We start from the raw sequence: 13,028 nt of genomic DNA, 5'->3' as shown, positions 1-13,028 counted from the left end.
CATGCTCTGTCCTTTCGGTGAAGTGTGTACAGTTAGCATTAATTTTTCCCCTTAGGGTTAACTTCCAGATGGAGACTCTGCGAGTCAGGGGGCTTGGATGTGCATTCTTAATTGCTGCGCCATTCTGTGCCCAGCGTATTCACAGACGGCACCCTGCCGGTGCCGGGACCACCCCCACTTCTTTTCACTTGTACGCCGGTTCCTTTTCTGTCTTCGCTCTTGGAGCTCAGGAGTTGTCGAATGCCCTACTCACTGCTCTATGTCGAGAATGCAGTGAATTTTTGCTGAGTGAACAGCTGACATGGTTATGTGATTGTGTGTGGAGTTTATTAATGAAACTGCTATGACTTTCAGTAGTTTACCAGATTTACCAGACGACCTCATTTAACAGGCATGTCATTTACAGTCTTGGACAGTTAAGGGTAAGAAGACTGAATCCGGGATTGGCATACGTGGCGGCTAGGACAGGAGGGGTGTTGGGGGCAGCGGGGTACGAGCAGGATGCGCTTCCTGCCAGTGCAGACGGTGCTGAGTGAAGGGGCGGGCAGGTCTCAGGTGTCCTCTCTTCCAGGTATGCTCTGGAGTCTTTCGCTGCAGCAGCCCATCCTCAGAAGCCCGCCTGTGAGAGGGAGTCGTCCCAGCTGACGTGCCCACAGGCCAGTGTGACCAGGCTGACGTACGTGTCGGAACCAGAGAGGAGCACCTGTCCCTCCATGGCCTCAGAGCGGGGCCTTGAGGGCCACAAGGTGGGAACACTTGTGTTATTTCTTTAGTTGGGCTTCTGGCGCTGAAGTCTTACTGGTGTAGGACTCAAACTCGGCCTGTCTAATCCCTGTTGCTGTGTTTTACCTGTGTTGCTGTTTTACACGTGTGCGCACACACACACAGCCACTCATGCTGCGTGGGCACTACAAGGACAAGTGCTTTAGTCTCTGCCCTCAAGGAGCCGTCAGTCTGGTGGAGGACATGCCAGACATGCTGTAGGTTCTGGCAGATGGTCTGACCAGGCGACATGTCCAGCACAGCTTTGTGAGGGGCCTGTTTGGAATTAGTGGAGACGGGGAGACGGGGAATGACGATGTACGTGCCGCGTGTGTGGGACCCCGAGGAGTCTGGATGGCTGCAGTGACTCGTGTCTGGGAGAAGGGAGGGGCTGTGTCACCGAGCCATCAGTGTGAATTTGGGAGTGTGAAGGCTCTGAAGCAGGACGCAGACATGATTTGTGTTAATGTTTCGGAAGCTCGTGGCCATGGAGGGGCACTGACGGCCGGTTAGAGCCAGGCAGGTGTGGCCCCAGGCTGCCAGAGCCAGGGAGGCAAGAGACAGCCAGGCTGAGACCAAGTGGTGGCCGTGGCAGCAGGAGGGAAGCAGAGAGCCCTGGGAGAGCTTGTGGGAGAAGCTGGAGTGCTCCCGCCTGGGGTGCTGCGTGGCTTGACAGTGTGCAGCGCGGACTGAGCTGCATGTGGCTGGTGGGCTTGCAGGGAGGCCCCCTCTGCTGCGCTGTCACTGTGCTAAATCGGTCCCCCAAAGTGACTGAACTCAGGTACTTGTTTCTGGCCCGTAGATGGGTAATGCCTCCTTTTCAGTCTCCTTGTAATTGTTTCTACAGAACAATGAATGCAGACTCTCTAACTTTTAATCCTGCGTTTCACAGCTGCAGAGCTACCTTTCTGTGTATGAGCCAGCTTTTTTCCAGAGCAGTAATGTCATCTAGAGCTGTGTTGTTTTACCTTCTATGAGATGGTTTGAGTTTGTAACGTTCAGTTTATCTGTGGATGGTTTCTAAGCCTTTTTGTCCCACAGAGTGACGTCACCAATGAGCTGAGCACCACGATCGTCCAGTGCAGTCCAGTTCCATCGGAGGCACAGGCCGAGGACGTGTTGAGGGAAGACAGTCTGTTTCAAAGTAGAGGAAAAAGGGCTTTGCCGTACATTATCCAGAAGAACGTGGATACGGGGAAGGTGACTGAAACTACTTCTCTGAGCAGCAACCCTGAAGATGTAAAACCTAACTTGAGGTGGAGTGGAGAGCTGGCCTCCAAAAGTGAGGACCGATCAGAAACCAGCGCAGTAGGTTTGACCTCAGACCCCAGTGAATCGGACCAGAGCAGCCTGGCGCGGCTGAGCAGCTCAGGCCCCAGCCTCCCGGCCGTGCCGGCGGTGCCGCGCCTCCCCACGCCATGCCAGGGATCTGTGGACCGAGGTGAAGGCATTGCTTCTGAAGGTACATCAGCCACTGGCAGTGCACTCAGTTGCCGGGGGCCTCACCAGGTGGCCTCTGGAGACCAGTGCGGCCCCATCCCCTGCACCGTGGCGCTCGCTTCTGCTCCTGAGATGCACAGCATGCCCCTCCCGGTCCCCACGGCTCCGGCACAAAGTCCTTCGACCGCAGCTCCCTGTGCCCAGCAGTGTCTGGATGCCCTGCCTTCAGCTGGGACAGCTGCTCCACCCTGGGGCGGGGCTGCCAGCACTGTGGCCTGTGGCTCCTCGGGGAGCTGTCCTCACTGTGCGCCCCCGGGAGAGCGCATTCCGAACCCCATCTGTCTCGGACGAGATACCGGCTCGGGATTCATGGGGACCTCTTCCCTTTGTCACCCGTGTTCCAGCACCTTCAGCCAGAACCTTCTGAGCACAGCGAAACCTTTTCCTGTGCGGTCTGTCGGTCCACGCTGTGGAGTTGGCCTGTGGGATTCAGGAGTGATGTCAGGGTTCGGTAAGGTGTTTTTTTTCTCTTTCCTGCTGTTTAAAAATGGAGTTTTCTCAATTGGGGCCATAAAACTAGTTTGTTTCTAGGGGATGCTGATTGGCCTGAATTTCTTGTAAGTTTTTCTCTTTATCCTGAATTTGGAACATAGACCATAATATACTTCTGTGCAAGTGTCCCTGAGTGGCCTTTAGAAAAACCTGAAAACTTAGCAAGTGGAACTCTCAGTGCCTCTGTCTTTCTGTTTCTCTCTGGACTTGGATTTCTATTGTTATTTCAAGTAGGAAGCGTCTGTTTAGGATCACCTCTCTGAAGGAGCGAGTCTCCTGCTGGCTCTGAGTGCCCGGGGTTAACCTGGGCTAGTGAGAGACGGCACCCCTGCCCCCCAGCGTCTTGCCCTTTTCCTTCTGGAGGCGACTGCGGCGTGAATTTCCCGTGTGAGGGTGGGGAGGCACTTGGCACCATATGGAAAGTATAAGTCACAGCCTCTGTCCCTTCTTACCGGGTTAGGTGGTGGCTTGTGATTACAGAAGAGAAAAGGGGCGGTCACTGATAGGCAGTGACACTAAGAGCTGATTAGCTGCGCTTTGTTGGATTTGATCAGTTTTAACTGTTTTTCCTCATGGGCTGGATGCGGCCGAGAGAGGACACCGACCTGCCCACGCAGAGCTCACCCACCGCTCAGGAGCCCTGCAGGGAGTTGGGCACTGGACCACGGAGCCTGGGTCCAGGCGGCCATCTCTGCGGGAGCTCCGCGTGGCCAGCTCCGCTTCTGCTTGCGCGCTGGACGTGGGCTTGACTCTGCTCTCCCCACCCCCCAGGCCCAGCCAGGCTGCCGGAGGCGCTGGGCTTTCCTCACGCGTGCTGTGTGGGCATCGCCTCGCAGACCCTCCTCAGCGTCCTGAATCCCGGCGACCGCTGGCTCCAGGCCAGCGTCAGGGTTCTCAGCGTCAGTGTCGACGGGGAGAAGGTGAGCCCTGGATGTCCGTCTGCCTCCTCTGACTCGGCGGCGCGTCAACGCGTGCTGGGTTCTCCCTCCCTGCTGCTTGCCTTTGCGCCGGGAGCCTGTCCCTGCTCATCCCTTGCGCGGAGTCCTCCTGTGGTGGTTCCTGTGGTGTTAAGACGTGACCGCTGGGTGTTTCTCAGTTTCACCAGTTAGTATCATTAGTCATTGTATTTCATCATTACTCATTTATAAAGTCATGCAAATGTGCTTTTCGTGCATTTAAACCACTGACTGGAGCTCTGAGTTTCTGGTCTCTACTTGTTGGTTTTGTTAAATGTGGTTGAATATAAGTTACTGTCATTTGTCCAAAAAAGGCGAAAAAGAAACAAGTTGTTCTTAGGACCTTGCCTTCATTTAGTAAGCGAAGTCTGTGAGTAGTTTATCTGATGGTGCTCTTATGTGATCTTTTGAAATACCTGGATACACAGTTCTAACCTGTTAGCAAGGGTCTCACATGGTCAGTTGCAGCCACTGAAGCTCTCGACTCTGGGTCTCTGTTCCCAGTTACAGCGACCGTTTGCATGTGGTGAGCAGGGAGGGCGGCTCCTTGCAGACCAACCTCAGTAGAGGGGTTTGCTCTCCTGTCTTACTGGAGATACCCGTGCTTTACCTGGTGAAGTAAGGCTGCTCTCCCTGCCCCTCTCCCAGCCCTTCCCTCTGATTCTGAGCTTAGAGGAAAAGCAGGTGATTGGAGGAAGGGTTGAGGTGGAAGGAGGGGAGATTGGAGTCCTTCTTAGGAGCATGTAGATGTGATGTCAGCCCTGGAAGTGGGCGTGGAAAAGAAGGTCCCCGTTTACAGTGAGGGAGGGAGCTGGATTGAGTTGTGATCGCAGACCTGGAGGCCTTAGGAGAGGAACCTTGGAGATCAGTGTAACCCCTACATCACACAGCATCTTAGAGGTCAGGTCCTCGGGGGTGTCCAGAGCCAGGAAGTGGGGCCCGGGTGGCTGTCCGGGGCTGAGGTGTGGGACCTGGGGGGTAGGTCCCAGGTCGATGTCTGAGGCCAGGGGGTGGGCCTGGAGGGCTGTCCGGGGCCGGGGGGCGGGACGGGACTGGACGGGTGGGAGCCCGGGGGGGTAGCAAGGTGCTGCTGTTTTCAAGGAAAGTGAGGTATAGGCAACTTGTTTTCAAAAGTCTTCCCAATTTTGACTAACTGTGCATCTGCAGACGATGAGTTACAAGGCCTGGGTATTTTTGAAGAGGTGATAAACATCTAGACTGGGTAATTTGAGTGACGGGGAATCTTAAAGTGGTTGGTTCTGCTTTTTTAATTTTCAGTGTGAAGTTGCTTCTTAATGGACCGTGTGGCTCTTTTGTTTCTTTAGGTGGATCTTTCAGCATATCCTTGCTTAGTCTTCAAGAATCAAGTCATCGTAAGACCTCAGTCCACAGAAGAGATAAAGGTGCTCTTCATGCCTTCCCGTCCTGGGATCTTCAGGTGCATATTCAGTGTTGCTTCCTGGCCGTTTTCAGCAGACGCGGAGGCAATCGTACAGGCGGAAGCCTTGGCGAGCAGGGTCGTTCTCACCGCCGTTGCCGAGACCCCCGTGATTGAGGTGACTGTTAGCAGATCTTTGTCATACCTGGCATTTCAGTGAGGCTGTTAGCCTTGGAAGTAATATTTGGGAAAAATGAATTTGTGGGTGAATGTACCAGGAAGTGACAGTCAAGCTGAACATTGGCTCTTCCTGTCTTCTTACTCCACGATTGTGAATTGCTTCTGTTGTTTTACAGAAGCACGGATACACTTGCTGAGGTGTTTGTAAGCAAAGTATAGCAAACCCTGTCCCCGAGCTGGTTTCCACCGTGTAACGTGATGATCCACATTCACGTTCTCCTCTCCTCTGCACCTGAAGACTGTTTGCTCGTTGAAGTTTCTCTTCTTTTCTTCTCATACGTGTTTTTATTGAAGTATAATCAGTTTAAATGTTGCATCAATTTCTGGTGTGCAGCACAATGCTTCAGTCATATAGGAACATACATCTATTTGTTTTCATATTCTTTTTCACCATAAGTTACCATAAGATACTGAATATAGTTCTCTGTGCTGTACAGTATGAACTTGTTATTTATTTTATAGAAGTTTCTCTTCTTTCTGAAAGTGAAAGAAATTAGGTCTTGCCTAGGGTGGGTAATGAAGCACATGTTGGATCTGTGCCCCTTTAGGACAGTGGAATAACACCAGGGTTTTAAATGCACCCCAGTGCCTGGCCTGGGGAGGATGTGGCTGGTATCAGTAGCCGTCACAGCTCACCAGGGGTTGCAGATTGTCTTGGTTGTGAGTGGAATCGGAATGGAACGTGGCGCCAGATGAGGGAGTGTGAGGGACAGGAGGGCACAGCATGGGAGGAGCGGGGCAGCGGGGAGGCCACTGACCGTGACGCAGTGTAACCTCACCGATGTGCTCCAAGCTGCTGCTGCGTGGCTGTCTCACTCCACAGAGCTCTAGCTGTCACTGTGTCTGGAGGTGCAGTGTAGGGATGAGGGTGGGCACCTCCCCCTGGGCCTGGATGAGCGCCTTCCGGGGCCTTGCCCTGATGCACGTGCCTCCCCGTCCTCCCCCTGGGCCTGGATGAGCGCCTTCCGGGGCCTTGCCCTGGTGTGCGTGCCTCCCCGTCCTCCCCTGGGCCTGGATGAGCGCCTTCTGGGGCCTTGCCCTGGTGTGCGTGCCTCCCCGTCCTCCCTTGGGCCTGGATGAGCGCCTTCCGGGGCCTATCCCTGGTGCACATGCCTCTCCGTCCACCCCCCCCAGGAAGGAAGCACGTTTGTAGAGGGTCTCATGCTGTGAACACCAGTGATCTGTCCTTTGTGCGTAAGGGCCATTTGTGTGTCTTTCAGGCTGCTCTGTGGTGCTTGTGCCTGGTGAGGGTTTTCAGCTTTGGTGCTCCTGACGCTTCGGATGGGGGTGGTTTTTGCTGGGGGTGGGGGCTGTCTTGCGCCCTGTTGGGTGTTTGGTGGCACCCCTGGCTGCACCCACCAGCTGTCAGTCGTCTCTCCCCTCCCCAGCTGTGACTACCGAAGTGTGTCCAGCATGACGGGAGTCCTCCCACTTGAGAACCAGTGTTGTTAATCTTCTGCATTTCAGGGCATTCCACTGACTCGGCTTTTGAACCTGCCTTTAAGCCTCTTACATTTTTGTAGCAGGCCTGAAAACTAAGCAGTATTTGAGGTTGTCATATTTTGAGAGGCTCACATATGTCCTATTAAGTGGACTGGTCTGCTCGTTGGAATCACCTGACCAGCTTCACAAATAGCGATGCCTGTGTCCCAGCCCCAGAGATTGTGGTTTCACTGGTCTGAGGTGTCACTGGGGCTCTGAGTCCAGTGTACGATGAGCCTGGGAACCACTGTGTAGGGGCTGGTTCGGTGTCAGCCGGGCCGGTGAGAGCCTTCTCGAGGCGTGGACTCAGGAGAGACCGGACCTGACTGGGGAGCAGTGTTCCCCGGGAGACACGGAGGCTGCATCTGTACAACCGTCAGCTGCCTTCTGTAGCCTCACGCGGGAGCTGCCAGGTAGCGCTGTGCACGTAGTATTTTGTGGCACATGGGCTTTATGCTGGCCGGCTCTTGCCAAGCTACTAGTTTACTTCCCAGAGGACAGGCGTGAGTGTTCCTGGATGCTCTTTGTCATCGTTGGATGCTGACCTGTCTGCTTATGTCCTGGATGTGAAGTTCCTTGCTTTGATCTGCTGGCTCGGACTCCTACTAGTGACGCTGAGCATCATTTCACGTGTCTGCTGGGCGTTCTGGCTGCTGCTTCCTACCTGCTCACGTTTCCTGCCCATTTTTCTCTTGTTTTTGGTGTCACTACCAGTTTTAGTAGGTGTTCCTTACATTCTGGAGTGTGAACCCTCACTAGCAGTGATGCTCTGTGATGATTTTACCCCACTCCTTGGCTCTTCAGCTGTTTGGTTTTTTTCCCCCTACTTTGGTTGGGCTGAAATTTTACATAGAGTCAGGCAAGACCCTGTATCCTGCATATAAAACAAGGCTTATTTTTCCTTCTCCAAAAAAGTGTCCCTCGGGAGAGAGGAATCAGTTGCTTCATACTCACTTCTTGAGGGTAAGGCATTAGCTTTACCATTGACTTTACTTGAGTGGATGTTAGTTTGGGACGTTTCGAAAGGTCACTTGACCTAAAGGGGACTAAAATTTAACCAGATCCAGTGATTATTCCCGGTGGTTTGTAAATGTTAGATGTTACATAGCCTTTTCAACATCATTTTAAGAAACAGTATGGTGAGTGGTGAGGTGGGGAGATATTGACCATATGTGTACAGGGTAAAGAACACAGCTGCCCGTTTTTGGTGGAGCCGTGATCAGTGAGCATCTCGTAGAGACTGGAGAAGTGCCGTGGACCCAGCCTGGATGCACCTGAAGACGGCTTACAGAGTGTCAGCTGGGGCGCCCTTCCAGGTGTGCTCTCGGGTGGCCGCGGGCCCCGTCCCCTTGCCCCATGTTCCCTAGGCCTGCCTGCCTTCTCTGTCTGGTACCTGCAGCATTTGGCAGACAGGATGTCCCCTGGCTGTTGTTACTGTGCTCCTCTTGGCTCCCGGAGTGGAAGCTGCTCGGGTGGCGGGAAGTGTGTCTCTCGCTCCCTCACGGAGCTGTGCTTGGTGCGTAGGGGGCCCGTTAATTGTCGAGACACCCAGACCCTGGGGACGTTGTGTGGCGACCACAGCAGCGCCACTGGCGGTGCGTGGAGAGCGGTCCTGTGCGCTCCCATCACGGGCTGGGGAGTTGTTCCCTTGTTTCCTGTTGTTTCTGTGTGGGAAACGGACGTCAGCTGCCACTGTCCTGCTGACTGTCCCGCGGTCCTGCCATCCGACTGCCCTGTTGCAGTGACGTCTGTCAGTCCTTCCTCACTAGAGTTGGAGGGAAGAGCCGTTCACCTGCCGATTGACCAGAGAGTGGAAAGAATGCTGTTTCTAAATTTATGTAATTTTTTGAATATTGTGTTACATGTCAGAAGTGATGAACATAGTCAGTTAGCTATTTTATCCACATTGCTAAAGATTTAGGTAGTAAAGTTGGCCAGAAAGGCTTTCGGATCGCCTTTTCTGGGACTTAGATTGTTGTGCGTTTTAAAGTACATTTATAGCGCTGTTCCCCACTGTGGTCAGAACACGATTGTCCCGTCAAGGTGACGCTTCTTGTGTGTAATGGGAGCGGCTCCTCTGTGTCTCGAATGCGGGGCTCTCAAAGGTGCTGCTGGCTCGGGCCCATCCCTCTAGCTCTGAGCACCAGCGCTTCTGTTTGCTTCTGGCCTCTGACCGAGGTGTCTGTGCCCCCTTGTTGCCCAGGGCCTCCTGCCGCTCGGGCTCGCTGTGTGTTCAGGCCCCGGACCGTTACCTTCTCAGTGAGACGTTTCCTTCTTTAGTAACAGGTCTCTTTACCCCTGCTGTCTTAAAGGTATTTGGCTGATCTTAATACTGTCTGTCTGCTTTTCTTTTGTTTAGTAATTTCCTGGAATATCTGTTTCCATCTTTTTATTTTTCAGTCTTCAACCTCAATCATGTTATAGTGTCCCTTACAATTCCTGTTTTTTCCCACCTTTCTGGACTCCTACTGGACAGGTTAAATTTTTCTTTCCTCCTTTTGCATCTGCATTAGTCTGGCAGCTACACATTTCTATTTCCCCCTCCTTTTTTGTTTCAAATTGGTTACTCAGGTATAAAATTAGTAGCGTCACTCTATTCCCAAACAATGCAGGAAGCTTGAGTCATTTTGTCTTTGGTTAATATTTTAGTTCCAGATGGTTTTAATACCCCAACTTTGAGCTTTAGCAGGCTGACGAAGTTACATTTTTTTTTTTTTGCTCACCTTTGCTTCCGAAATCTTCTGCATTTCCCTCTAAACAGACTCTCAGGTAGATTTAAAATGTCCTTGTTTTATAACTCACTTCAGATTATCTCCAGTTCTTTGCTGGTTCTGCTGCTTTGCTGTGCTGGGTCTCCCTGGTTATTTTCTTCATGTGGTTAATTTTTTAATTGTTACTTAAAAATTTTTAATATCCATTCACATCCACAGAGGCTACTTTTTGCTCTGGAAATCCCGTGTGTCTGGGTGTTACGAAGTGTCCCTGGGGAGCACTTTGCATAGATGGTGGGGCGTGAAGGTTGCAGTGAGGTTGGACCCCACCTGGTGGCGCAGGCCTTGGTTCCACTTTCTGGTAAATCATCTTGCAGTCCCGGGCAGCTTTCCCTGTTGTCTCTTCAAACATGCAGTTTTCCCAGCTCCCTTTCCATGAAAGGGCACCTCTGAATCTCTGCATGTTTTGCAGGGAGTTCAGACTCATGCAGCCTTGCCTTGCCCACATGTTAACATGTCAGAACTCCACATCCTGGTCTCCCTGGAGGTGACTGGACCTCAGACCATGGGCCACCATGGATGTCAGCTCCCATTTGCTGGTTTGCTTTTGAGTTCCCTTTGTTTTATGTTGGGCTAGGCCAGAAGCACTGATGTGCGTGTGTAAAATAGTATCCGCACTTCTCCATGTGGGGGCTGAGGCTGTGTGTTGTTGGTCTCCCATGTTTAAGGAGGTCGGACCATCATGGGGAGAGGCACTCTTTCTAAACTTAGGACCTGTCTGTTCTGATGTCTTTTTAGACGTTGTCAGTGTTGTCAGAAGTTTGGACTAAATCTGAAAAGGCCAGCATGTGTTCTGGAGGGACGTGAAGTCAACAGAGCTCAGAGAGGGAGGCTGTGTGCTTTGTGAAACCGTCCGCTTGTCTTAGGGTCTTACAGTCTTCAGAGTAACAGCAGCTGAGACATTGCTTTATTCTGTGGGGTGTTTGGGTGTATAGACTTCCTCAAAAAAGGAATTCAGCCTTTATTTTTGTAGAAAATATCAACTGTAAATAAAGTAGCTCAAGCAGTCTTAGGTGCGTTACCTTTGATGCTTACTTTTTGTTTGTGGCTGGAAACGGCAGTGATATGAACATAAGCTGGGATATTTATTAACATACTGCTTTTTATAAATTCCTCCTTTCCGGTAACTAGATAGAAACAGAAAAGAAAGATGTTCTTGATTTTGGTGACTTGGCTCACGGAGGCTGGAGGGCTCTGCCATTAAAGCTGGTGAACAGGACGCACGCGGCCGTCCCGGTCCGGCTTGTCATCAGCGCTGTGAGTCTGGCGTGTGGGGGTGGGCACGGAGGTACCTTCACCCACAGTGCACTGCGGCCCTGCTGAGGCGCCCCTCCTGTTTCTGACAGAACGCCACAGCCTGGCGCTGCTTCACCTTCTCCAGGGAGCCCGTCCACGCTGCTTCCGGAGCGCTGCCCTACGCCACAGTGATCGCCCAGTTGGCAGCTCCCTCCGTGGTCACCCACATGATGCCCGCCAGCTACGATGGACAGGTGGGCCGGTTTGGGGGCGGGGCACTGGCTCAGAATTAGGGGGAAGCTGAGTTTCCAAATTACTTTTTTTTCATTAAGATTTTAATCTGAATGTCAGTGTACGTGTAAACTTTTAATTTTGTTTTACAGGATCCAGAATTTCTGATAATTTGGGTTCTTTTCCATAGTCCAAAGAAACAGATCCCTTCTTCAGGTACCACGTTTACGTTTTTGGGAATTGCTTTACTCAGTGGCTAAGTAAACTACAAAGTTGAGGCTTATTTTCTCTGTCACTGAATGTGCCAAGCATCTACTGTAATTTGTTAGATATTTTATGTTGTTTTAAAAATGGGCAGAGAGCATGCTGTTTTAGGTCAAATCCATCCAATTATGAATAACCCAAGCAAGTGCCACTGAAAACCTTTTGGGGGTCTTTCTGCTAATTGATTTTATCACATCTGCCAATTAGATGCTTCCTTTTCTCCTCCACTTATGTTTGTTCCTCTTTTGAGTTCTTTAAAAAATCATTTTGCTTGCAATTTTTCCTGCCCCACACAGGGGCATAGTGTTGGCCTATCTGTGGCATTTAGAGTTAAGTAACTCTCCGGTGTCTGAACTAAAGAATGGCCTTCCATAGAGATTTTGGACTCAGCAGAAGAGTTCTTGGCGAGAGTTGATGTGGAGCTTGACAGCCCGAACGCTACGCCAGTCATCACAAGTGTCAGTCTTCGGGCCAGAGCAGGAGTTGCCAGGATACACGCCCCTAAAGACCTGCAGGTATCCCTGCCCCCACCTCCACTTCACGTGCCGGTGGGCTTGTTCTCGTGGCATTTTTCTAAATGCCTATTCTTCCCCATCCTCCAGACGATGCACTTGTTTGCCAGCGTGGCTTCCTCGGCAAAGCAGTGCTTACCGTTGAAGAATGCAGGGAACATTGACGTCTACTTGGACATCGAGGTAAGAGTTCGTGCCCCTGCTGTGAGGCCATGGGTGCCCCCGCGTCGTGAGGGCTGGTGCACTTCCTGCCTTGGCTGGGTGCCGTGGGGTCGGGGAGTGTCTCAGCGGGACTTCCAAGCTGGCTTCCGTGATGTGAAACAGATGTGGGCTTCAGCCGGGACACCCAGTGATACGTGTATAAGAACCAAGTTCTAGGTTTGTTCCTGGAGCCTGTGTGCTCCCTATGGCTCAGGGGAGTGGAGGAGAGAGAGCCATATGTGTAGACCATGTTTGGGACTTGTGGGTGAGTGAGGGGTGTTCGTGGCCAGGAGTTAGGGACAGGTGGTGGCTAAAGCTTGTCACGGAGCAGGAAGGAGAGAGAAATGAGACTAGGTGGGACCCTGGTGGACAAGGAGGAGGAGAAATCACCGGTCCTAGTAGGTGAGGAAGGTAAGTAAGACGAGGAGAGAGTAAAAGCCGTGCCTGCCTAAGTCAGCCTTTCCATGTAATCGTGTCAATATTCAGATCCCAGATCGAGGAAGTCACTTTTCAGTGGATCCAGAGAATCTATTCCTTAAACCTGGAGAAGAACAGGAAGTTACAGTTTCATTTACTCCGAAGGACCCAGAAGCCCGTGAGGAAAGGTAATGTGAAATTGTAAAGGCAGGTTTCTCCTTGGCCCTCAAAGCAGCCCTCACTCCCCACGCAGCCTGGGGGGCGCTGGTGCCGCTCTGCTGAGTCCCGGGTTTCTTCTTTCTGTTTCTGAAAATCTCCTTAGAATCAGCTGACTAGAAAGCCAGAAGGCATTTTCAAATGCCTTCTGACAAAACTGGTAGTAACATGTTAGTCTTGATGTTTCTCATTACCGTTTTCTCCAAGGAAGCTTTGGGTTGGCCTTGTCAGTTGTTGGTTGTCAGATGCTGTCCCCACCCCTTCTCCAGCCAGGGACTTCTTAGCATCCAAACCCTAAGTGAACATCACCTTTCCATGGCAGTGTTTGAACTTGCTTGATAAACGCAGCTTAGCACGCTGTCCTGAGACC

The 13,028-nt window shown here is 51.8% G+C and overlaps 1 protein-coding gene across 6 annotated transcripts in view; it reads left to right on the top strand.

The window, feature by feature from the left end:
* Positions 1-13,028, top strand: part of CEP192 (centrosomal protein 192) — a 70,548-nt gene that overhangs the window by 30,276 nt on the left and 27,244 nt on the right. For all 6 annotated transcript variants that reach the window (XM_074352322.1, XM_074352324.1, XM_074352321.1 and 3 more), the window contains 10 exons: positions 572-746; positions 1,804-2,713; positions 3,526-3,674; positions 5,036-5,266; positions 10,713-10,838; positions 10,928-11,071; positions 11,201-11,264; positions 11,688-11,827; positions 11,915-12,007; positions 12,512-12,630. In XM_074352322.1, the coding sequence (XP_074208423.1) occupies positions 572-746; positions 1,804-2,713; positions 3,526-3,674; positions 5,036-5,266; positions 10,713-10,838; positions 10,928-11,071; positions 11,201-11,264; positions 11,688-11,827; positions 11,915-12,007; positions 12,512-12,630 (2,151 nt within the window). The remainder of the gene's footprint in view (positions 1-571; positions 747-1,803; positions 2,714-3,525; positions 3,675-5,035; positions 5,267-10,712; positions 10,839-10,927; positions 11,072-11,200; positions 11,265-11,687; positions 11,828-11,914; positions 12,008-12,511; positions 12,631-13,028) is intronic.

Source organism: Camelus bactrianus, chromosome 24 (genome assembly GCF_048773025.1).
Source record: "Camelus bactrianus isolate YW-2024 breed Bactrian camel chromosome 24, ASM4877302v1, whole genome shotgun sequence".
In the NCBI taxonomy this organism is placed as follows: Eukaryota; Metazoa; Chordata; class Mammalia; order Artiodactyla; family Camelidae; genus Camelus; species Camelus bactrianus.
Note: the sequence above shows the minus strand (reverse complement) of the source record. Positions and strands in the feature narration are given on the sequence as shown.